At 31.1% G+C, this 25,635-nt stretch overlaps 1 protein-coding gene across 5 annotated transcripts in view; it reads right to left on the minus strand.

Annotated features, from left to right (window-relative positions):
- The window catches only part of LOC118195450 (hemicentin-1-like), a 331,768-nt gene that overhangs the window by 149,721 nt on the left and 156,412 nt on the right, over window positions 1–25,635 (minus strand). For all 5 annotated transcript variants that reach the window (XM_085827451.1, XM_085827448.1, XM_085827449.1 and 2 more), the window contains exons 31-36: window positions 19,401–19,688; window positions 16,410–16,724; window positions 14,134–14,415; window positions 12,099–12,250; window positions 2,394–2,526; window positions 2,006–2,287 (exon numbers count right to left, since the gene is read on the minus strand). In XM_085827451.1, coding sequence (XP_085683577.1) covers window positions 2,006–2,287; window positions 2,394–2,526; window positions 12,099–12,250; window positions 14,134–14,415; window positions 16,410–16,724; window positions 19,401–19,688 — 1,452 coding nt within the window. The remainder of the gene's footprint in view (window positions 1–2,005; window positions 2,288–2,393; window positions 2,527–12,098; window positions 12,251–14,133; window positions 14,416–16,409; window positions 16,725–19,400; window positions 19,689–25,635) is intronic.

Here is a 25,635-nt window from a genome sequence, read left to right on the forward strand (position 1 = left end):
TCTCAGATCTGAAGTTTATCAAATCGCATCTATAGTCCTCTAACAAAGAGGATCTTGCCGAAGTTTTACTGTTTCTTAGAAATTACTAATGTCAGTTTTTCCATTTCATAATAAATGCTAATTAATATAAAAAGGTTGTTATGCATCAATTTTTTTCTGTAGCATCTATTACTTTTTATATTAAAAAAATAAGCTGTACCTATGTGTGTATGTTTACATATATATGAAGGAGTCGGAGTCGAAATTGGAGTCATTAAAATCCCAGGAGTCCATCATTTTCCCTACTGACTCCACAGCCCTGCTCACAATGCTTTAAAGGGGATAAATTCACTATTTGAAAGTAGGTGTTTTTATCATTTCTCTCACAAAATGCAAAGAAATTAAATAATTTTCCCCAAAAAAACATAGTGAAAAGTGTGGAAGAATTTTTATTCATTTGCAGTATTACACTGTTAATAATTATGCAGATTTAGTCTTTTAATAATTAAATTCAGATTTGTTTTCTATTCTTTCACAATAAATATGTTATTTTTCCTTCCTAAAATATTCTGTAGGAGAAACAAAAGTTTCATAATTTGACAAAAATAGTTAAAGTTGCATTGAGTATCTCTCAATCATTAGCAACAACCGAAATAATATTTCCAGCAAAAGTTTTTAATAAGAATAAAATAAGAAATTAATTAATACTTAATTGAATAATTTCTGTTAATAAAGGAAAAATAAAAATATTCTTTAGTGTGAGATTTTTGTAATTTCTTAATAGTCAATTAATTTAGAAAATATGCTCAGTAATCAATAAATGCTTCCATTATTTTTTGGGTGTATGAATCCATATAATTAGCATATTAACTAAGTATAATATTTATAAGTAAATAGCATATGGAATAACTAAAATATCTATATGTAAATAGAAAAATTAAATAAAAAGTGCATAAAAAGTATTAATAAATGATCCCAGTGATGAGTAGAGATCTTTTTAGCAGTTTTATGACAAGTTCATCTATGATAATATAATGGAAATAACATAAAACATCATAAAAAGAGTTAAACAAAAGCAAATATGGATTTAGTTCATTTTCCCCATATCCAGTACTTTATTCTTGCCAAAGTTATTCAAAATATTTTTGTTCAATTGTTATCCTGATGTCAGTGTTTTAATGGAAGGAGAAAAATAAGAAAATAATTTTTATAATAAGAAAATTCATCGCAACTGAGATGTGTAAAAAATATCAGTATATCTCTAAGCTAAAAATGGAACGGCAAGGTAATAAAAAAAACCTTGCATGACAGCAATAGTTTATAATAATCTCTAAATACTGTAAGTCAAGTTAAAACAATTAGGTTATAAGACAGGAAGTAATAAAATGTTTGACTTATCTATGAAGTTCATCACTGTTTAGAGAAGAAATGGTTAATCAAGGAAGATAAAGTACCCATATTTTATAGTGTAACAGCAAGTTTTTTTTTTTAATTACTGAACAAAATTCACAATATAAAGCTTTGCTAAGGTTGTTTTGAGTGAGATTTTATACATACGATCTGTTTTCTTTATTTTATTACATATACGATCTATTTCTCATATTTTATTTTAGATATACTATCCCATTTATAGTTTTTTTAAATTATGAATAAAATAAGTCATTTCCTAAGTTCTTTTTGTTTCTATTATTATTGATTACTTTGTACTTTTTTAATATAAAATTATTAGTAAACTGATAGAGAGTGCACCTGTTTCAGGACTTTTCCTTAACAGATTCCAAGAGCAATAATAAAATAAATCCACTACAAAGACTTATCATCAACCAGCTTCTCTAACATAACTGGCTCTATAGAAGACTAAAATTGTCTGGAACAGTGGTACTAAATAAAATGCTGGTTTTTACTGCATTTAAATGCAAACTACATATTTTTTTCTACAGTGAATACAATAAAATTCAATGCCCCAGTTTTATTACTACCACAGCAAAAAATTCAATAAAAATTAAACAAGATTAAAAATACTTACCTAGGACATTAAGTACAAAGGAACGACTATCATTTCCTTCTGCATTTGAAATTTCACACGAATACTGCCCATCGTCAGATTCACGAGCCCGCAGAATTTGAAGTTTCTGGCCATCATCCAAAATGTTGATAAAAGGATCTATGTCTTCTCTAATTATGTGACCATCTTTAATCCATGCTACAGAAGCTTCTGGTTCAGCTTCAGCTATGCAATACATAGTCACTGGTTGATGAATAAACACAGTCATATTTGGTTCTGACGTATTGGTGATCCTTGGAAAGACTAAAATGACAGCAAGATTTCAAATATATATTAAAAAAGAGGGACTGAAAGAGGATAAAAAATATAAAAAATAAATGATAGATAAACAGTTATTATATCATATTACCTTTAACATAGATATCAAATGATTTTTCTGCAGATCCAACAATATTTGTTGCAATGCACTTGTAATTTCCAGTATGATACATTTTAACTTCAGCTATCTTCAGGTGGAAACCGTTCTCTAGCTTATCAATACTCTACAAAAATAAAAATAACATTTAAATACATATTTATCATGAAAAGCATAAAATTAAATTTTATGACATTAAATTTGCAAATTAGAAAATATTTTATTAACATTTATAAATATTACTTGAATTCAGACTGCAAAACATAACAAACAATATTCATATATGTCCTACACATATACATAAACACATACACACACACACAAAAAAAAGTTTATTAAGTATAGAAAAAAAGAGAGAGAAAGGTAGGTTCAAAAAAAAAAAAAAAAAAAAAAAAAGTCTATTTAGTGATATCCTGTCTTGATTAAAAAAATCAAATCATGAAACCCTGCAGTTTTACTAATACACTAGACATATTTAAAAAGAAATTAAATATATCTAATAAAATTAGATAATTAATTAATAAAATTAAACACATTTAAGTTGGAAATGCTATTTAGAGGAAAGTAAAACTAAAAGCAATAAACCTAAAATAAACCATATACATCTTATGATTTAAGTTCCTAATAAAAAGTGTCATTGAAACTGAAATAGCAACGAAATTACATGCCAGCAGCCTGATATTCAATTGTTTTTTCATAGGCGTATACAATCACAGAAAAATGGATTACACAGCTATGTAGGGAATAATATCCTACCGGCTGAGCAATGTATAATTTTGTATACTCAAAGATGTATGATTTCTGTGCTCAGTATTAAACTGCATGCCATTATGTTGAGATCTAGTGACATAGCTATTTGTATCAACATCACAGACTCAAATAATGTTCTTTTAACTCTAATATGGTACCTCTAGACTTGTCTAGTACATGTTAATCTTTTAGAAATGGCCACATACATAAAACTGAATGCAGAAAATGGATGGGTTAAGTTATCAGAAGGTATATGGCATTCACCTGTCAGAGATGTTTGTACACATAGTAATGATCCCAATGATATGCTGATTTACACTCATGTCCATAAATTAAGGATAATTTGGAGTCAAGTGGAAATCGAACTCTAAAATAAATATATGACCTGTAAAATCATTACACACATCTTCAAGAATCATAAGCAAATTTCAGGAAGTAACCAGATGACACCGATGGTACGTCACAAGGACGAGAGTGTAATAGAGTGATATATAAGGAACACAGGGAAAGAAGTAAAATTGTTCACAGGCGCTTTATAAGCATTTCAGTGCAATAACCGAATAGTTATGACACAAAGGACGCATTTGGATGATTTTTTACGTGGTAGAATTATTTGGTCGTCTGAAATGTGGGTGTACCCAACTGGAAGTATCAGACGAAAAAATCGCTAATTTTTTTAATATTATCAAACATATAGCATCTTTTTTTGCTCTTTACCTTTTGTTTAATAAATAAGCTTTACAAATAGGTCAAATTTGTTTTGCTTCTAACTCTTCCTTTGCCTGATTTTGCATTATCCTTAATTTATGGACATGAGTGTAGATGAAATGACCTAGTTGCATAGATGGTTATTCATAATAATAAGTTGATTGCATAGATGGTTATTCATACTGAACAGTAAACTTGGGTCAATCAAAAGTTAAATACTAATTTGTATTTGAACTTGGGCATTCTAATTATCCCCCTTTAAAAACTTTTAAATTTTTGATAGCTTTGAGGTAAAATGAGAAGCAGCAATCTACCTTGGCTGGCGAGCAGAAGTAAAGTGTGTAGCTACCCAATTCGGAAACTTAGAAAGGTTTTAGAACCTGAAAATGTGAGTTTTGAACTAGCTAGATCATTGTTCTTATGTTAAAATCATAAAATATGGATTAATCTACAAATGATGCAGTCCAGAAAAAGTTATTGCTACTTTTTGAACAGAGAGGAGAAATACACAATTAAAATGCAGAATTAAGTGGCTATTACTAATTTAAGTTATGATTACTATTTATATATTATTCTCCCCTCCCTTCAAAGGGAAAAAGACAGACAGGTAAACCTTTTTAAGAGATAAAGCCCTGAAGGGGGAGAAAAATAATTTGATAAATACAAATTATACAATTTTGACCAAAATAATTATTAAAATTATTACAAAATACAAACTTTGACAATAGTTTAGAGCCCTATTAAAATTTTCAGTTCAATTAAAGAAAAGTTTTTGTTTTTGGAAAGTCCATATGACAGTGATGATTCTTCAGAGAAGGTTTTCCAAAATTTTCTATATATTTTCACAAATATAAAAATTTTTAAACTACCATTACTTATTTTGAAGAATCACAGCAAATATCAAAATCTTGTAATATACTAATTTCCATATTCAAAAGATACTTTTTAACATCATTAATATAGCAGTGATATTGTTAACATTGCTGAAATTATGGTTTCACTGTTGTTATTACATTTCTGATTTTGTTATGACTTAAAGATCTTACAGCATTTTTGAAACACAAACATATTCATAAATTTGGGCATAACCACTTTAATTAACTGATGTATTAATTTGCCAATGATTACGGGGTGCTCCAGAAGTTGTATATATAAATCTTTTCCTTATATAAGGTTATTAGCTTTTGTGAACTGCACTAAAACATTCCATTACATATATATAAAGGCCACATGAAAAAGTAAAAATTATAATTCTATATGAAAAATTTCCATTTTTTTCATAAGGCCTTCAAAGTTGATGTTGTATGAGATGAAACATATGTTTTTATACATGTTCATTCCGAATTGAATATAGCATGAATTTTAAATAGATTCTTTTTAAATTTATTTTCCATTATCTATATCTGTATCTATTAAGCAGACACCACAACATGTTTAGTCAGTTTCCAGTTATGCATGTGGAGAAAACTTCTGAATCCACGAATTCATAAGCAATAAGTTCATTTAAATGTAAATTTTCTCAAAACAGCAGGGAATGTGGTGATTTTTGGGGGGGGGGTTTCCAACCATCAGATGTGCAATGTCTGAACTGCATAATTCTGTATTACAGAAGTAATTTGATTGGATATAAGCTCCTAGAGCTTACATAGTGAATGGAACATTCCACAAACATTATGCCCTCTGTTGAACACTCAGCACTGAATAAAAATGCTACTTGATGCAGTATTGCCCTTCTTACCATGAGGAATCATTCTTGACAGCCAGTCATGTTGATCCAGAATCTTTTTATAGTTCCACCGTTGTCACAAATTCAGTTAATCGAAATTTCTGCAGTTAGAAAGCACTCTTGAAATTGTTATATATGAAAATCCAAATTTTGCTCCTATTTCTGAAATGATATGAGCTTTCTCAAAAGCTCCAACTATTAGACTACTTTAAAGCTTATAAATTTGCCATTTAGGGGGTAGAAATAGCTCTTGATATTCCATAGATATCTGCCATTTTATATATGCACTGATGAATGCAAACAACATATTTGGTAACATTACTCTATTAGCGGTCAGTCTAACTTGAGATTACTGGATATAGCAGAACACGCATTTTGCTAAAGAATACTGTTCTATCATTTCTAGTAGCTGTTATTTAAAAATTAAACAATGCATTTTGGGGGATGAGACTTACAGAAAAAAAAACGTTTAAAGAAAGAATATTTCACCACTAAATTATATTTAAAAATGATACAATGTCAATATGTCAATCACATGATGATTAATGGAAACAGACTATTTCTGGTAAATTTTTGGGGAAAGGGGAGGAAAAGAGAACAATTATTTTTAAAATGAAGAATACTTCTAATTATAAATTTTTTTTAATACTACTGCTTTTCTTGAATGGTCTTTTAACAGAATCTGAATGTTTTGGCAAACATATTCAACTAATGTTTTCTTTACTCTAATTCAGTACATGTCTTCTTATAAAAAATGAACTTGAAATTATTTTCAAATCATCCCCACATTTCTTTTCAAACAGAAGATCATATTAAAATTTTGCTGTTCATTTTTTTTTCTTTTATGATGGCTTAATATCTTTAATTATGCATTAATAGTAACTGTAGCTTATACTTAATATGAAAACTTCAAATAACACATTGAATTAAATAAGCAAAATTGAGATTTGCTGAATGTATTACAATTAAAAAAAATAAGCATTGAATTTGGTTTTTTAAAATAATAGTAAAATTTAAGTCTTTATACATTAAAATCTTAAAATTCTGTTCCACTTCAGTGAATGTTTTCTACATAATATTTCAAAACCATATCAAATGAGGTAAATTATGCACTTATTTTTTCAAATTATAAATAAAGTGTACATATATATTACATAAAATATAACATATATAATGTTTACCAGAAAGATGTATGATGTAGTAGAAGTGCAGCTCGATGGCATGCATTCAGCAAAGGTACTCTCGTGAGTCTATGGCTTCTGAAGACCATATAGCGAAGTGAGCGTTGCATGATCCTTTTACTGACTGTACGGCTGTCGCCCTGATTCAGTTGGGTGGTAATTTGAGCTAATGTTTGGCTTTGCTGGCTATGTATAATACGGCTGAGCCGTCTCACACCACGCTTTTCTAGGTTAATTGTCCTTTGCAAGTTGCCCAATCGCTAGTTCTTTTTCTCACCATCCGTATATTCTCGGTATATCTTGACACTGTCGATCTTGTAAATCCTAGCCTACTGAGGATTTTGGAAATTGAATGGCTTACATGTTGAGAGCCTACTATCTGTCCGAGATTGAAGCTGTCTAAATCAGAAATTTTACCCATACTGGTAATTGAAACAACTGGTTAACAACAATCATAGTACTAGCTGTATGTGCATTTACCACAACTTCCTCACATACATGAGCACAGATGTCGCGCAGCACTATAAAATTTGCATAGTCAATCCCTAATTCAGTGGCACTTCAGTGTACATCTTTGGATTTAAAATGCACTTTTTTCCCATGTAAACAACACTAAAATTGGAATATCTCTTAAATCTGATGAAACCTTAGGATTGTGGATTTTACCTGAGTACAAATTATTTTAGAGAAATTAATTTCTCAGGATTACTGAAAATTGATATATTATTTTTAAACATTAAAAATTTTTAAAAATTAAAATTTAAATCGATATATTATTATTTAATAAATAAACCTATTATTAAAAATTATTTAATGGTTATATTTTAGTATATCATTTCAATTATTTCATTTGCTTCGATCTAAATATTTTACTTTCCCTGCTGGTTGTACTGAAAATTAAGATGTGTATCGAAAGACCAGTCATGTCTTGCAGTCAACTGAACTGGCATTTTGCTCTTAAGTGAATATGATTTAAACAATTTTAAAACTCGAATTACAAAGAATATTATTATTCCAATTTAATTTTAAAATGTGATATTGTGCTTTTGATATTGTGAAACTACTAGTGCTTCCAAACTGAATTTCAAGAATGGTAAATGATGGGAAATAGAGAAATGCAGATTGTCTGTCCCAGAATTAAATATAAGCTTCAACCAGAGCTTCACTGTACAACAGCCAGAAAGAACTGTTGCTGATTAAACATGCCAGAACCATCAAATATATAAACACATTAAAGAAATCAAATATTTGCAAAAGGCTGTTGCATATGGATAAGTTGAAGAATGGGAAGAAAAACTGTGACTTGGTCATTGTAGCCTTGTATGTGTTGTCAGGTTATTTTGACAGAAGTATTCACTGATGAGCCATTATGACCATCCCCACATTTTTTAATGAACTCATCTAAATGACGTACAGGGCATGTGATAAGGTGGGGATGGTACTTAACTACTGCTGGAGAGAGTAAGGAATTATTCTCAGGTAAGTAAGGCTGCTGATCGCCTTACTCTCAGGGAGAGTAAGGCTGAATTTGATAGATGGCATGAAGACTCGGAATGAGCATCTCCGAAACTGTACAACTGGTAGATTGTTCACGATCCATTGTTGTTAGTATTTATGCAAAGTGGCTAAATGACAGTTAAACCAGCAGTAGAGCCAAGGTGTTGGATATCCATGCCTCATCAAAGAAAAAGACGTCAGAGTTTGTCTCACTTGGCACAGTAAATTCAGCACCAGACAATGGCTCAGCTGACAGTTCAATACAGTGCAGGTCCAAGTGAAAGTTTTTCGGAACACACAGTTCAGTGGACACTTGGATATGCGACTGCACAGCCGACGTCCCACTCATGTGCCTCTGTTAACCAAGTGTTACTGTCAACAGGGTTGCCACTCAAACAGGAGAATAAAATTCCCTGACTTTTCCAGGTGTGTTTCAAGAAAATTCCAGTCTATCCGCGTAATGTACGTTGGCTGTGCTAAGAGGTAAATTAATTATGGTTATACTTGTATTGCACAGCAAATTCACTTAATTATTCAATAAATCCCAGAGGACATTTATTCTTAATTATTCTTGGTATACTTTGTTTGATAATTTTGTTTACTTTTCCACTTAAGAAACTTAAAAAAATTTAAGATATATACATTGGATAACAAATGTATGTTTTATTTAATTATTACTCATGATCATCACCAGTTCAACACGAGGCTAATCCGGTCCTTATAAATCACAACGCAATGCTAAAGAGTTAGGTTAGATTTTAGGTAAATTTAATTTGTGTGAGGTATGTTCTCAAAAGGCACCTTAACACTTGAAAACAAAAATATAATTATAATAGTTGTTGTTTTCTTCACTGAAGATTGAGATTAGAATGTTCCCAATCTGGAATAAAATAAGGGTTTTTTTGCAGACATTCTGCAGCTAAACGAAAGAAAGAAATCTGTGGTTAATCTTTGGAATATGGTAACAGGTAGTTTGGCGATATTTTGGTAAGGTGATAAAGGTTACTAGCTAGGACTTAAGCAGTGTACATGGATAAAGTCAAGAGTGTGCGCAATGCCATTTTTGTGCAATTCTGGAATGTTTTTTAAGTGAAAATAGGTTGACGTGTACATAGATGATACCGTGTATGTGCAAGTCTTAAAAACGCAGCAAGCAGTGGGCGATTCTGCACTTTCTCCCAATTTCGCACCTAATCTTCGTCATGATTAAGCACTTTTGTTCCATAAAAGTTCTAGCATAAGAGTAATTCGGCTAGCAGATTGTTGGAAAAGAAATGTTGAGTAAAAAAAAAACATGCCTTTACTTCGTGAAAACAAAATGGCATCCAAACAAAAACCAGCAGGTTGCTGTAGCAAGGTTGGTCGCCAAAGTTTCGCCAAAAAATTGCCAAGTTACCATAATCCAAAGATTAACCAAATTTTTTTTAATACATTGAGGTATTTTACATTTATTTCGCAGCATACATAAGGAAAAAATATGTGCATTAAATTTCGTGATGGTATGTCATCATACTGCCAGAATTAATTTCAGGTTATGCCAGAGAAAATTTTCTGAAATTTGGAAATATTTACTAATAATAAATAAATTTAGAGGGAAGAAGCAACATTAAATTATACGAATAACGTAAAAATAAAGATAATTACTTAAAAATTGAATTAGAATAATCAATGATATTTTAGCGAATATAGTTATATTACATGGTTAGCCTAGATGACTGATTACTATTTTTTTATTTTACTGCAAAATGGCACGGTATTTATTAAAAAGAAAAAAAAAAAAAAAAGGTTTAAAAAGATTTTGCGGTAAAATTCTAGTATACGGTAAGGCTTTGGCACGATTTTGAAAATTGTCATCAAGCCCAAAATGACCCGTTTACTGCGCATCATCATGTCGCCAATTCCCATTGTACCATACATGGAGATTATTTTAAACAAAGAATGTCTATGTAAAAAAAAGGTTCCATACAAGTAAAATGCTATTACGCCCCCAGAATGCGGAGGGAAAATTTGCCAAGGGATTTGGCGACGGAACCTGGCGGCCAGAATTTCCCTCTCCACGATGTGTACAGGAAATTGAGAAACACGTGTTATTAAACGTTCTTTAACAAAAAGAAAACTACGAAAATCCGTTTTTAAATTATTGCAAAAAATCCAAGAAGAAATGTTTTATCAAAGGACGTTTCTTCTTGGATTTTTCACAATAATTTTAAAAAAGGATTTTCGTAGTTTCCCCCCCTGAAAATAACTAATCCATGAATTAATTTACTTGCGCCAAAAAATATTTTCTTTTCCTTTAGAGTTTAACCACTTGCGCTAAGATTAAACTTCACGGTTGCGGTGTCGTGTGCTACAATATAACAAGCGGTAAAGTGTCTCATTTACGCCACTCCGCATCTGCAAGTGCAATCCAGAGCTGTAACTCAAGAAATACACACTCTCGTTGTTAGGCGATGTGTGCACCACGTTATTTTCATTTTTGCGATAAATGCTTATCGACATGGTGTTCACGTCACTCGCGGTTTGAGACAAAAGCATCTCGACGTGCTTCACACGTCTTTTTAGCGCAAGTGGTTAAAGAAATTTTAAACTATATTTTTTATGAATTCTTGATAACGTGACCTTCGAACTTCGACACCGGTTTCGAGCTTTGGCGACAGATATATCACGCATGCACAGCTGTTTCCCTCTATGATGGAATGGAGCCACGTCTGTTGCAGAGAGGTTTCCCTTCTTTACAATACATATTCTTTGATTCTAACCTCTATGGTACCGTATACTACGATTAAACCCATTTTGTTTTATATGAGAACAGGTACTTTCTTTAATTCATGCACTGCACATGTGATTCTCGAGAATACTGGAAACCAAAAGTTGCCGGAAACTTGCTCTGCCTTTCTAAAAGACAATCAAATTGGAGCTGCGAAAATTGGCTCTATGTCAGCTGCCCGAATGACACTCACGTGATACACAATTCGCCAAAAAAGTTATCTCTTCCGACGTCGGCGCAAAAATCGCTTTTTTTGGCGGAATCGTTGTATGAACTTCGCTGACTTTTCCAGATTTTGACAAAAATACTTAAATTCCCTGACTTTTCCCTGAATTTTTTGGTCAATTTTTGAATTCCCTGACTTTTTCCGGTTCTCCCGGTTTTCCAGGTAGCGTGGCAACCCTGTGTCAACTACACCTACATTTGGCACAGGAACATCAAGACTGGACATGGATAAGATGACGACAGTTGCCCGGTTGAATAAATTAGGATTTATCATTTATTACAACAGGTGGTACACAAGCTGGTGGTGGTGGCATTATATTTTGGGATACCTTCTCATGGGTGGGTCTGATATTTTTAATTGTGATACAACAGATCATAAAAGCTGCAGAATGGGGAAAAACCAGATAGGGTCTCTCCTCTTACTTCCTACCTCCATGGTACAACCTATCTCCAGTCGTCTACCAAGAACTTGTGCCGTCTGTGCCAAGGCGAGTTGTAGCTGTTTTGACGGCTAAAAGTCACACGATGCATTATTGAGTACTTGGTCATAATATTTGACTCTTCTATTCTACTTGATCATCTGTAATATGGGTTTTGAATTTTTCCCCCTTGCTCTCTCTTTGTTTACATAAGATAAAGAATATATGAAATAAAATCCAATTTTAATTTGTAGTAGCCTCTCATATCTCCTATTTGATGCTACTATTTCACCTTTCTGTCAGTGATTCAAATTACCCTAAAATGATACAGATTTATCATTTATCAGGCATGTTTTGATGAGTTTAAACATGCATAGTAAGTGCTCATAACCAATTCTCAACATTTTCAAATATGAAAATATTTACCAAATTTCTCAACAGATCTTCAGCTATTATCTGTCCATCTCTTAGCCATATAATATTTGGCTTTGGATTTCCATAGCTTACACAGTCCATTGACACTTTCTCATTTTCCATTATTTCAGATTCAAAATGAGCATCTTGAATAACAGGAGAAACTGAAAAAAGAATTTTAAAAGTAATGCCGTTTTGTAAAATAATATTTAAAAATGCAGTTTTGTAAAATAATATATATATATAAAAATTTAGAAAGCAGAAAATTTAGTTTCCCTTTCCCCACTGTAAGGTATAAATTTGAAAATTTATAAAAGTGAAAAACAAACAATGACACATCTTAAAAATAAATACTATTTATTATTCATAGTAAGTTTATTATAAACGTCTGCTAAACTGCTAAATTTCAAATCATTACACTAGGCTTCAGTGAGTTTCTGGTTTTCATAGCTTAGAAATTGCATATAAATTAGGTTGGTTGGTTTGTAGGAGTAAAAACATATTAAAAATTCTAAAAACATTCAAATATTAATTGTTTCATCCAACAGTAATGTTAAAAATAATTATTTAAATTTAAGCCTATTAAAAAACATTGTTCTTAAAATTTGGCTCAATGAAAATACCATTATCGTAATTTTTCAAGGAGGTTAGAATAAATTATGAAAAAAGTATGTATTTTTCTTCTATTCTAACCTCCTTGGTAATTTCCATTTAAAAAGTTGCTATGGTGACATATTTCAATAATAATAATATTTGTTTATTCGGAATGCTAGTTTTTGATGAATGGATTTAAAAATATATTAAGTTTTCACAAAGTGTAAATAATTGTTAAAATTTCATTTAATAAAATTGTTTCATTAGTATCGAGCATTATTTATTAGTATCAAATAAACTTCACAATTGGAAATATTGTTCCTAGGAGATGGTGGAACTAATCCTCCTTATGCATACATAATCTAGATTAGATCTACAAATTTATCATGGCCAGGAGGAAGAAATTCGTGTCTAGATGGAAATTTATGTAAATTTAATACCTAATGAATATTTAAGAAAAAATAATTGACCACTTTTTTTTTAACACACTATGTATGTAACTTATATAGCAATTTATGCCTTTATTAGATACCATTAAATGGAAATTTTCAGATTTTTGCCGAACAGGTGAAGAAATTGTGGCAGGTCCAATAAGAAATTAGCAATTTTTGAAGTAATTCTCTTGACCATCAGTAGGCTGGAAATTTTTTAATTCATACCATACTGATTTTCAATTGATTTAACACTTTCTACAATTAATAACAAATTATATTAATATATAATTCATTATTAAGAAATAAAAAATAAATTATATTAATATAAAAATAAATGAAAAGTTTAAAAGGTAGTAGACACAGTAAAGGTTAGGGTAGGTTATTTGAATAGGACAGATATAATGAGGGCTATCTGCCTAAGGAAATATGGCTTCTTGGAAGACTTTCTGATAAAAACCGGCTGGGTTTTTGATTACACACTGAAAGAATCATGAAAACGAGCCATGCAACCAGCCCATTCACCTGGGATTGAACCCAAACTAGGGCAACAACCATTATTCATTAGTCTTAACCACTCAGCTACTGGTAGGGCTTAAAACACAGTAATATATCCAACCACTGATCAAAGCATGTCAAATTGGAATTTAAAATGCAAAAATTATTATAATTGTTAAAGAAAGCTTTGTCATCTTAAAGGAATCTGACACTTACCATTTTCCCACAGCAAAATCATTCAGAATACTTAATTGCAGAACAAAAATGAAGGATAGGTTCTTTGAAAATTCATTCAAAATTAATGCCAGTCTAACACTGACTTTTACTAAATTCTTAAGGGGTGGGGAAATTTTTAATATATAAAAAACTATAAATATTTTTCTTTTAATCATATATCACTAATATGGATTATCAAATTATTACCTACAATAAAACCTGAATGATAATTTCAGTTAGAAAATATTTCTAGGCAGTACATATTCTAGGGAATTTTGTGTTTACGAGACAATTTTTTAATTACATACCAAAGACATCTACCTTGAAGTTCTTTTCAGCTTTGCCAATACTGTTTTCTGCAATGCAAGTATAAATGCCATCGTGATTAGAATTAGTCTTCAAAAACTGCAGCATCTTCCCATCTTCCATAATTTTAACTAAATCATACTGTGAAACATTTATGATATTGCCATTTTTTAACCATGTAACTGAAGGTGGAGGGTTAGCATCGACAGCACATTCAATCACAGCTGGACGATTTGGCAGGAGTGAGCGAGACTCATAATTTGGTCCTTTAATTTTAGGTGGAACTGTAAGAAAATAATTAAAATTTAAAAGTGCATTGAAAATATACATGAATTAAACAGAAATAAATGTGCTAAAAAAAAGCTACACAGCCTTTTTTTAACTTTCAGAGGAAAGACATCTGTAGCTAGAAGTCAAGAACACAGAATCATAGAAATAATATGAATAAAGAATTACAGTTGCTAGAAAAATCATAATTAGGAAATTAATCTATACTATTAAAATCTGTGTGCATCTGTTTGTTTGTTTGTAGCATTATCTCCTCTACAATGATGGGAAGTTGAGCTTTGAGAGAAGTATCATCGGATTCCAAAAATTCGTAGGAAGCCATTGTGACTATTCCCAACTTCGTACGACTTTAATCAGCCAAGATATTAATTACAAATTTTGAAAACACTAATTTTCACACTAATGTTACCAAGTGGTAACAGTCATGTGCTGGAGATAAAAATAGTTTATTTTGAAAAATGATGCTACTGCTTGCTTTCAAATCATACAGTTTGTTATATAAACCATACAGTTAATAATCATACAGTTGTTTATAAAAGATGAAATAAAAATAACACTGCCAAACATTAAACATATTATTATTATATAAGGTCATATTCTGACGTTGAATAAAGAACACAATTGCATGTGACATCACTGTACGTCGAAAAGTTTTCGTAAATGTCGGCATTTTAAATAAACAACTACTATTGTCAACCTTTTTTGTTTCAGATTAGTATAATTGCCACGTTGATTCTTTTATTAATATTGAGAAAATGTTATATTACATTAAATTTAAATCATGATGTCATACATATTAACCTAAAGCGTCAAAAGTTTTTGTTTCCTGGTTCAACAATAAAAAAGTTATTTACGAATTGGTTGTTGCTTGAAAAGAATGAACTAATTTCTTTCACATTGAAATGTTTTCCGATATTTGCTTTTCAGGTGTAAACAGAACTTACAAATTTTGCTTTGGCGAACTTGCCCACTAGTATAGATTAATTTGTGAATAAATGCAGATTAAGAAAATGGTGAAAGTAAAAAGAGACAATAATTAATAAATTGAATGAATCATTTTATTGATGAATTATTTAATTGAATGAATTAATTTAACTGAATGAGTTATTTTATTAACAATAAAGCATGTGAAGAACATTATCATTTTACCTTTACCTTTTTTTCACTAGCATATTATAAATTTAAAATTTGCAAAATACACCAAGCACTAATTTTTAATAGTTTTAATATACATTTTGCAATTTTAACCATTACAATTACTAAAAAAAAAAAATGTTTTTCCCACTTGCTCTGCAGCTCAACTGTAGCTCTTAGTGACAGGGAGCTTATAAATATCTTAGTTAACAAAAGAAAAATTACTTGTATTTTGTCATAATTAATCAGATATTTACTGTGTAAAATACTAAGTTAAACAAAGGAAAGATTATTAATTCTCAAATTTAATCGATTCATTTCAACAAAAGCTTTATACAAAAATACAATTTTAAAAAGTTCAAAAAATCAAAAATTTGCTTAAAAAATAAAGAAATTCAACACTTGCTTTTATTATTTTGAACTTATAAACAAAAATATAACTGATATTTTAAATATAAATATCAAAATTTTACTCATAGATTATATTATCCTTAATTATAAATCATTATTTATTCAAGAGAGTCAATGAAATTCAACAGCATTTTTCATATACATTTCTAGAAAAATCCCCATGAAATAAAAAAAGTCACTTAAACTGGGAAGTGACTCTTCTTTTTATTATTTATTTTTTATTTATTTTTGCTCTGTGTGGTTTCTTTTTCATGTAACACTGTTAACATAGATGTTGTGAAGATAAATACATCCCACTTAAAAATAAATATAAATAAAAAAGTTTTTTGATTTGCTTAAAAATTCTATAAATATGCTACATATTGAATCAAAAAGTAACTAACATGCATTAAACATTTACACAGCAATAATTTAAAATGAATAAAAATCATAGTTCAAGAATTACCAAGCACATCAAGTATAAAATTTTTCTCTTTTGTTCCTGCAATATTTGAGGCAATACAAGTATAATGTCCAGCATCTGATGTGGTGATATGATTCACTTGCAAAAGCTGTCCATTTGACGAAACTTTGTAATGACTAGTATCATTTACGAGATATCCATCTTTTATCCAGATTATGGCCGGTTTAGGATTTCCATCAACATAACAATCTAATTCAACTGTGCTATTTTCAGATGCTTTCAGATCCCCTTTTCCTTCATCTTCATCCTCAGAATAATAATCAATAACATTATTTGTTTCCATTATTTTTGGTGGTACTAAAAATTAAAAAAGAAAAAAAATTGTAAAAATAAGAAGGAAAGCATTTAAATAAAAGATTACATCTTCTAAAACACTAGTAGTAAAATCTTACATTTATAAATACACTTAAAAACTTTTTAGAACCATTATATTTTTATGAGACAAAGAAACTGGAAAAATCAGCAGTGTTCTCCCGAAGATTCAAATTATGGGCCTTCCGACTGCTGGCCAGATGTGCTACCAATTACATCATGAGAGCACACAACAGGAAAAGGGCAAATTCTTTATAAACAAACTCTGCCAAAAAGAACAATTAAAAATAATTCTAATCTATTAATAAGTGGAATTTATAATTATTTTCCAAATGGTACTAGATTTAAATCAGCTATTAATTTAAAGTATTTAATCATTCCATTTCCACTTTTCTTTGTAATTATTTATTATAGGGGAGACTTCTGGATGGCCCCACATACAAAGATTCATGCAGCATAGTGTTCAGTAAAATAATGCTTTTCACATGATTTAATTTTGAAGGTAAACTTTATATATATATTAAAAAAAAAAAATCTAACTACACATAGTGAATGGCTCACAATGACCACTTCTTGGAAGTAACAGTATCTCTTATCAATACTGAACATCACTGACATTCATTTTCTCTAAGGCAACCAAATCCACAAAAGAACAAAGCTGTCTTTACTGTAGATGATCACTTTAAGGAGATTTCATTGCAGTCATAGGAAAATACTGTCAAAAATGCTTTATTTTAAAAAAGAACAATAAGAATTAAATCTCAGCATAAAACAGTTTTCCTTCTGATTTAGTACTAAATTCTTTGCGCGTTTCACAAAATCCGCAACTTGAAAATAACAAGTAAAAGAATTACACAAACTCGGCATCCATGTACACATCGTCTTATTTTCACTTAAAAAAACATAAGAGAATTGTAAAAACTTGGCATTGCGTACTCCCTTGACTTTGTCCATGTACACATCGATACGGGCCATATAAGTGGGCAATTCTGCACTTTACCCCTAAATTCTTGCAAAAATGATAGCAACAAATTTTTAAATATACAAATTAAAGAAGCACATATTTTCCCCTTATATTACCAAGAATACATTTTGAACTGAAATGTCTTTCACATCAGCGACAGCATGCCATCTGAATGTGGTCAACAAAGTCTTTTTCAATAGCCTTTCAGTAGTCTTTTTCAGTGGTAAAACAAATTAATTTTTATTAGCCAAATTTTTTAATATACAAAAAAATTTTTAACTTCTAATATTTAAGGACCTTTTTTATATAAATATTATCTGAAATTAGTGCCAAAATAATTTTGAAATAATAGGTATTTACAACTCCAGGGACTATTCCTAAACATTTGGTAAATGTAACATATTGTGCAAGCCCATGGGCTGAGCACATAAATTAAATTAGCCCTTAACAATACAGAAGTTGACAGCCATTGCTTTACACATAATCTCAAATTTATCCAACCACCAACCATAGCATAATATAGTAATTAATACAGTTTATCAAAAAGGTAAAATGCAATACGAGAAAATGTATTCAGCATATTTAATAGAGGGGAAAATATACAAATATCAGTGCAAGCACTGTTTTGTGTGTGTGCAGGAGGATTCAGTTAAATTTCGTTCTTCGAACATGAAGAGTTTAAAGAGAGTGAAGCTCTTCCAGAAAAATAAGATTACAGGGGTTGTCTATTTAACATAAAGGTAACTATCTCGCTAAATTGGTGAGATATTGCAAAGCTGGCAGTGGGTTTGGTGACTAATTTTTGTCGCCAAACTTGGCGACATTTTGGTCTGGTCCCCTTCCAGTAATTTCGGGAAATGGAAGCAAGGTACTGGAAATTCCTCAATGCCTGAGGTTTTCTCTAGGCAATTACCCAGGCTATATAAGACCAGAGTGAGCATCAGTTCCCAGCTGTTAGTTGATTTCACAGTACTGAAAGATCTCAGCTCATACGGAGATTTTGCTTTATGTTTTTATTAGTTTAAAGTGGTAACTATGGATTGTGATCTGTCATACTGAGAAGAGTTGTGCGAGTACTTTTGTGGAGAGTTCCACAACTGTTAAGTTTTTGTTTTGGGATTTTGGGAAAATAAATTTTATAAAGCTATCATTGGTTATGTGCATTCAATTCATTATGCACATAATAACATTTACAATCCAACATAAATTAAAAAAACTATCTCTTAAACATAATAATCTTTCAAAATACTTACTTCAAGGTCCAATAGCAATTTTTATACACACTTTTTATAATTTTGTTCTGACATATTGAAAATGAAATAAAGATGAAAGCTTAGTTTTATAATTTCATTAAATAAGCTAATCTAACTTTTATATCATTTTACATGCAACATTATTTCTTTTATGATAAACAATCTAATTAAACAACAAAGCTACACAACTAATTTAAACAACAAGCAGCCTTCTCTTTAAAAGTTATTTGTATTTGGAATTCACATTAATGATTAATAATCACATTTAATAGTTTTAAAGTATGAATATTAGTAAAATATTACATAATATTTTATTTAGATTGGTTGGGAACAAATTAAGCATAATTACCAGAATAAATTTTGTACACTATTTTCAAAATCTATTAATTATTCAAAAAATGAAAAAGATTTAACTGAAAATTTCTTAAATCAATATACACTTACTTTGTACATCTAGAGAAAATTCCTCTTCGATTTTTCCTACATCATTGGCTGCTTTACATTTGTAAATACCAGCATCAGATATACGAGTACGAATTATTTTCAAATGACGAGAATCTGAAGATAACCGGATATTAGGATCTGTAGCAGTATTTAAAATACTATTATTCTTATACCATTGAACCACAGGTGGTGGTATTCCAGATACAGGGCAACTGATTGTAACAGGTTTATTTAATACTGATGACTTGTTTTTGTCCTTCTCCACCAAGTTTTCCAGTCTAGGGGGAACTAGAATAAGTTTACAGAATATCAATGAATTAACATGAAAATATGCACATATATTGATAATTATATATTATTATGAATATTAAGAATTGGTTTGGGAATACAAATACAATATAGTTTGTTACCAAATCATGACATTTAGTATGATTTTCTAGGACTAAATTATACAATCTAAACATGCATTTGATACTATAATAAACTATTATATCAAAATTGTTGCAATCAGAATTAATAAACAATAAATGCACTTTTGGAGTTCACAGTAATAAAGAACAATTTCTCAATATTGCTTTAGAACAGTTTAAAAATTTTCGGGTGTTTGCAATAACAATAAATGCAATTACATTTGATTTCCAAATATTCCTAGAATTTTAAATGTTATGTTTTGTTAGTTTAAGTACTGAAATCAAAATTCTTAGACAAATAATTAGTCAAACTATAAATTTATGAAGCAATACGTCATATTAATTCAAGGAATTATTATAGGTTTGGTTATTTGAATATGGCATTTGACACAAAGATTATCTGCCTATGGAAGGGATGCTTCCATAGATGGCTTCCTAAGGGAAACTGGCTTGTATTCCCATTACACACATACAAAAAAACCACATCCACAAACCAGTCAGCCTGTTTGCCTGAGATCAAACTCAGGTCTAACTCCCAGCATTCAGCAGTCTTAATACCTCGACCACTGATGGCGCTAATGAACAATTAAAACAAATAATGCTAATTTAGATGAAATAGAAATATTAATTGTACTAATGAATGGAAGCAGCATTTCCATTTCTTTTTAGACAATTCTTCAGAAAAATGGTGCATTTTTTTACTTTAATTATCATTTGGCAATAATTTTTCTCTACTGTTTGTTGAAAGCTCTCGCATATGGATCAAAAAGGCAGTTTGAGGCTAATTGGTCAGACTGAATCCAAAATCATTTCCCTAAGGAAACTTGCAGTATGATTTTTAAAGCAATAATATTGTAATTAATATTGTAATTTAGGGTAATAATATAATCTCTTATGTAGTGTTCAAACACTAAGCATTTCTATTTCCTTACATTTATTTATATTTATCATAAAATTCATCAAAAGCATTAACAACATATATAGCATATATGTTCTTCATGCATAATACTTAACATGCTTCAAATAACTTTCTACCTAATATTACAACAAGATAATCTGTTAATTGCATTCATTACTATCATACACAACTGAAACTTTAAAAGTTAAGCAAGTACAATAATAAAGATATGAAAGTTGATGCAACTATGGCATAAATAAATAAAGTAAGTAAGTAAGTAAATTTTCTATTTAGCTTTACTTTCAAGTTAATTGGTGAAAATTAAATTTATAATAAAAATAACTAAGGAATATCAAAAATCACAACTTCATCTTTTCACAAAGTTTCTGTATGTGAAGTTCCTTTCCCCAATATTTTACTTAAGAAATAGTAAATAACTCTATTACAGAAATTCTAAAAAGTGAATCACTTAGATCTGGATTGTCCAACAGAATATAGGCAATGGTCTGGCCCCTTCAGGGGTTTTAAATTCAGTTTATTAGCTACTATTTAAAATTGTAGGATCTTTACGGATTTAAGAATGAAACTAAGACTGTAAAAATGTAAAAAATTAAAAAAAAAAAAAAAAAAAAAAAAAAAAAAAAAAAAACTGAATATACAAGTTACAACTTTATCCATTTTATCTTTCATGCATTCAACTCTTTAAATGTTTAAGACTAATTTTATTCAAAACCTAACATGCAATTAATTCAAAATCAAAAGTGCCTAGAAAAAATTAAAATTCCAAGGATCTTTAATCCCATTTGTTAAAATCTTTTTTCAGGCAATGAGGTATGTTTACATATTTTTTTTTCTATGCACAATTGCCAAGTCAAAGTTATGATCTTACATTTTCATTAAAAAGTTGCTTTTTAAATTGAAAACTTTTGTTACTGAAGTGTTGCTTGTGTTAATAATTAAATATCCACAGAAGATTTTGTGCGAAAACTGTTATATTAAAATCCTTTATATGCATACTGACATAGTGTATTTCAAATGCATATTCAAATTAAATCCCCAGATGATTAATTTTTTTAATAAATACAAGTATTATTTTAGTATAATATTGCATCAAATATAACAGCTGTAGTAAATACATAATAGAATGCTAAAATTTGTTCCTGTGCAGACCTGGAAAGTTGCTTATTTCTTCTATAACTTGATAAAATGCTGAGATTTCACATTAGATACCTGCTGAAAAATACATAATTTAGCTATCACTACTGAAACTTCTAAAATGAAAAAGACTCAAATCCCGCCAGTTTCAAAACAAAAGAAATGGGTTCATATAGGCATACAATACAGCTGATAAACAGTTTATAATAAATCAAAGTAAGCATCTCTGAAGAACTTACACAGATTGAAATGTAAAACTTCTGGAAGAAAAACTTTATAGGATTGTAAAAAATAAAACTTGAGCAATGATGCATAAATAGAATTTAGACTATCAAACCTAACACTGAGATTAATAAGTAAGTCATATTATCATGCTGAAGCGGATTATTCACTACGAGCAATTATATGCAAAAGACCTTAAAACTGGAAAAAGATACAGAAACGTCTCATTTATCTGACATAAATAGGAGATAAAATGTTGGATTAGTGAAAATATCGGATAATAGCGAGGCATTTAGAAAAGCATATTAAACATCAAGCTATATTATAATTTTACATACTACAAGACTAATAACTATGTTTTACAATAAAACAGGAAAAATTATTTGAAAAAAATTACTGTCACAGAAATGACTGAAAATAAAGTATAAAAACTTCAAAAGTTCAGTCCTGCGATAATAGTGAGTGAGTGAGTGAGTGAGAGATTATGGCGCAAAACCAAAGATGATTATAGTGCGCCAAACACGTGATGGGGTGAGTACAATTGATGAAATTAAAATACAATAAATAAAAACAAGTAGACAAATGTATCAAATCCAGAGGATGAAGTCATATAAAAACAAGTTAAAACCACACATTTAAAATTCAAGATACAATCTTTAAAACAAATTACATTAGGTGATAAAAGCCAGTTTCTTTCAAATAATAAAATAAATTACAATTGACCTCTCTTCCGATTAAACGGTCGAGAGGTAAGTCACAGCTATTAAAATATTTCTGGCGAAGACTATTAAAACATGGACACTCAATTAAAACATGACGAACAGATAAACAAACATTACAATTAAAACACACAAGCTCATTTTCAGCTTTGAGAAGATAGTTATGTGTCATTCTAGTGTGACCAATTCTGAGGCGAGTCAAAAGAACTTCCTCCTTACGATTTTTAGTTGATTCCCAATGCTCAATTCTAGGTTTTACATGTCTTAACTTGTTTTGAAGCTGAACATCCCACATTTGCTGCCATCTTTTCCGGACTTTTCCCTTGATGACACAGCAGATATCTCTAAAAGGGATAAGGCGACTAATCAGTTCATCAGCAGATTTGGCTGCAATATCTGCAAGCTCATTTCCCTTTATTCCAGCATGTCCAGGAACCCAGCAGTACAGGACTTCATATCCGCGAATCATTAAATTTATATGAATTTTCAGGACATCCACTACCACAGGATTCTGAGTGTTGGGAAAAGCTTCCAAAGATTTAAGAACACTATACGAGTCTGTATAAACTATGAACTTCTTGTGGCAGAGCTTCGAGATGTACAAAAGAGCATAATATATTGCAGTTAGTTCAGATGTTAGGACTGAGCAAGCATGGTGTAGGCATCTGCCCTCAATGTAATCTTCAAATACAAAAGCCATCCCAACATGATCATTTGACTTTGATCCGTCTGTGTATATCGGATAATAACTGCTATATCTGTGCCTGTGCTCAGCGAAGAGTTCTCTGTAAACGATCTCGTTAGTGCTCACCTTCACGTGATGTTTGAAAACATCAAAGAGCTGAATCCGTGAAGTTTCCCAAGGTGGAATTTCAAAATCCTGTACTGCTTGGGGGTTTCATATCAGAGAGGGAAAGTTTCTCAATGACAGGGCGAACTCTTAAAGGAAAAGTAGGAACAGAGGATGGACGTGTTTCAAATAGTGAGTTACACTCATTATCAAGTAAGCACAGCTTATTGGGATATTCAGGTTGGGATAAAATATTAAAATATTGTAAAAGGGACAATTGCTCACGCCTCAGATAAAGTGATGGTTCGTTAGAGTCAACATATAGGCTCTGTACAGGAGAAGTCCTGAAAGCTCCTGAACAAATCCGCAAACCTTGATGGTGAACAGGATCCAGTTTTAACAAAACAGATGAGCGAGCAGATCCATAAACAACTGAGCCATAGTCCAGTCTAGAGCGGATAAGCGCTCTGTAAATGCGAAGCATGGAGCAACGCTCTGCACCCCAGGAGGTGTTCGCCAACACTTTTAAAATATTTAGTGTTTTTAGACACTTCTTTCTCAGGTTTAAAACATGAGAAAGGAAAGTCAATTTCTGGTCGAACGTCACTCCTAAAAATTTTACTTCGGGCGCAACTGGAATAATTGTACCATTTGGATATAACTCAGGTTCAGGATGGAGACCTCGCTTCCTACAAAAGTGCACGCACACAGTTTTCTGTTTCGAAAAAGTAAATCCCTGTTTGTTTGACCATTCTTGGATCTTATTCAGAGCCATCTGCAACTGCCTCTCTATGTATCTCATGTCTGCTCCTCAACAGCTAATCTGTAAATCATCTACATATAGTGATCTCAAGATGGTAGGAGGAAGTTCTTTTAATACAGAATTTATTTTTAAACTGAACAGCATTACACTAAGCACACAGGCTTGGGGCACACCCTCTTCCTGTTGAAAAACATCCGAAAAAACAGAGCCAATCCTTACTTGAAAAGTTCTACTCTTCAAGAAATTCTGAATGAAAATTGGTAGGTTGCCGCGCAAGCCACTCTCGTGAAGATCCCGAAGTATACAGTATCTCCATGCCTTATCATAAGCTTTCTCAATGTCGAAGAATACCGAGACAAGGTGGCTTCTTCTTACAAATGCTTTCCGAATGGAAGTCTCTAGGAGGAACATGTTATCCACGGTTGTTCTCCCCTTTCGAAAACCACTTTGATAAGGCGATATAATATTATTCTTTTCCAAGAAGTAGACTAGGCGGCTGTTTACCATCTTTTCAAACAGTTTGCAAACACAGCTGGTAAGGGCAATTGGCCAATAGTTCGAGGGATTCCTCGGGTCTTTCCCTGGCTTCGCAATAGGAATGACAACAGCTCTCCTCCATGCACTGGGAAATGTACGCTCCTTCCACACTCTATTGTAAAGTGTGAGAAGGGCACTCAGTGACTTACAGGACAGATGCTTTAGCATTTCATAATACACGCCATCCAGACCCGGACAAGACCTATGTGTCTGCAACAAAGCTCTCTTTAATTCAACCATAGTAAAGTCTCTATTGTACGGCTCAAAGTTCGAAGAGTTGAAAGCGATGGGATTTTTCTCAGAGCGTTGCTTGATAGAAAGAAATGCAGGTGAGTAATTTCGGCTGGAAGAAACGGCAGCAAATGTCTCACCAATTGTATTTGCAATTTCTTCTATGGAGCTAATCACTCGGCCATCTTTTTCCAGAAAGGAAAGTGAGTGGTCTTTATACATTCCGCATGCTTTTCGAACTCTTTCCCAAACCCGCTTACTAGGCGTAGAGGATGTTATTGAGGACACATATGAAATCCAGGAATCCCTCTGGCTCTGCCTTCTTACTTTCCGTGCATTTGCTTTGGCTCTTTTAAAAGCTATGAGGTTTTGCAGAGTAGGATATCTACGAAAAATACCCCATGCTTTTTTCTGTTTTTTCAGTGCTTCATGACAGTCGCGATTCCACCACGGTTTCAAATATTTTAGTGTTTTTCCTGATGTTCTAGGAATCGAAATTATAGCTGCCTG

The sequence above is a fragment of the Stegodyphus dumicola genome, chromosome 12 (assembly GCF_044657685.1).
Source record: "Stegodyphus dumicola isolate Sdum_Otavi_A_Nest chromosome 12, ASM4465768v1".
In the NCBI taxonomy this organism is placed as follows: domain Eukaryota; kingdom Metazoa; phylum Arthropoda; class Arachnida; order Araneae; family Eresidae; genus Stegodyphus; species Stegodyphus dumicola.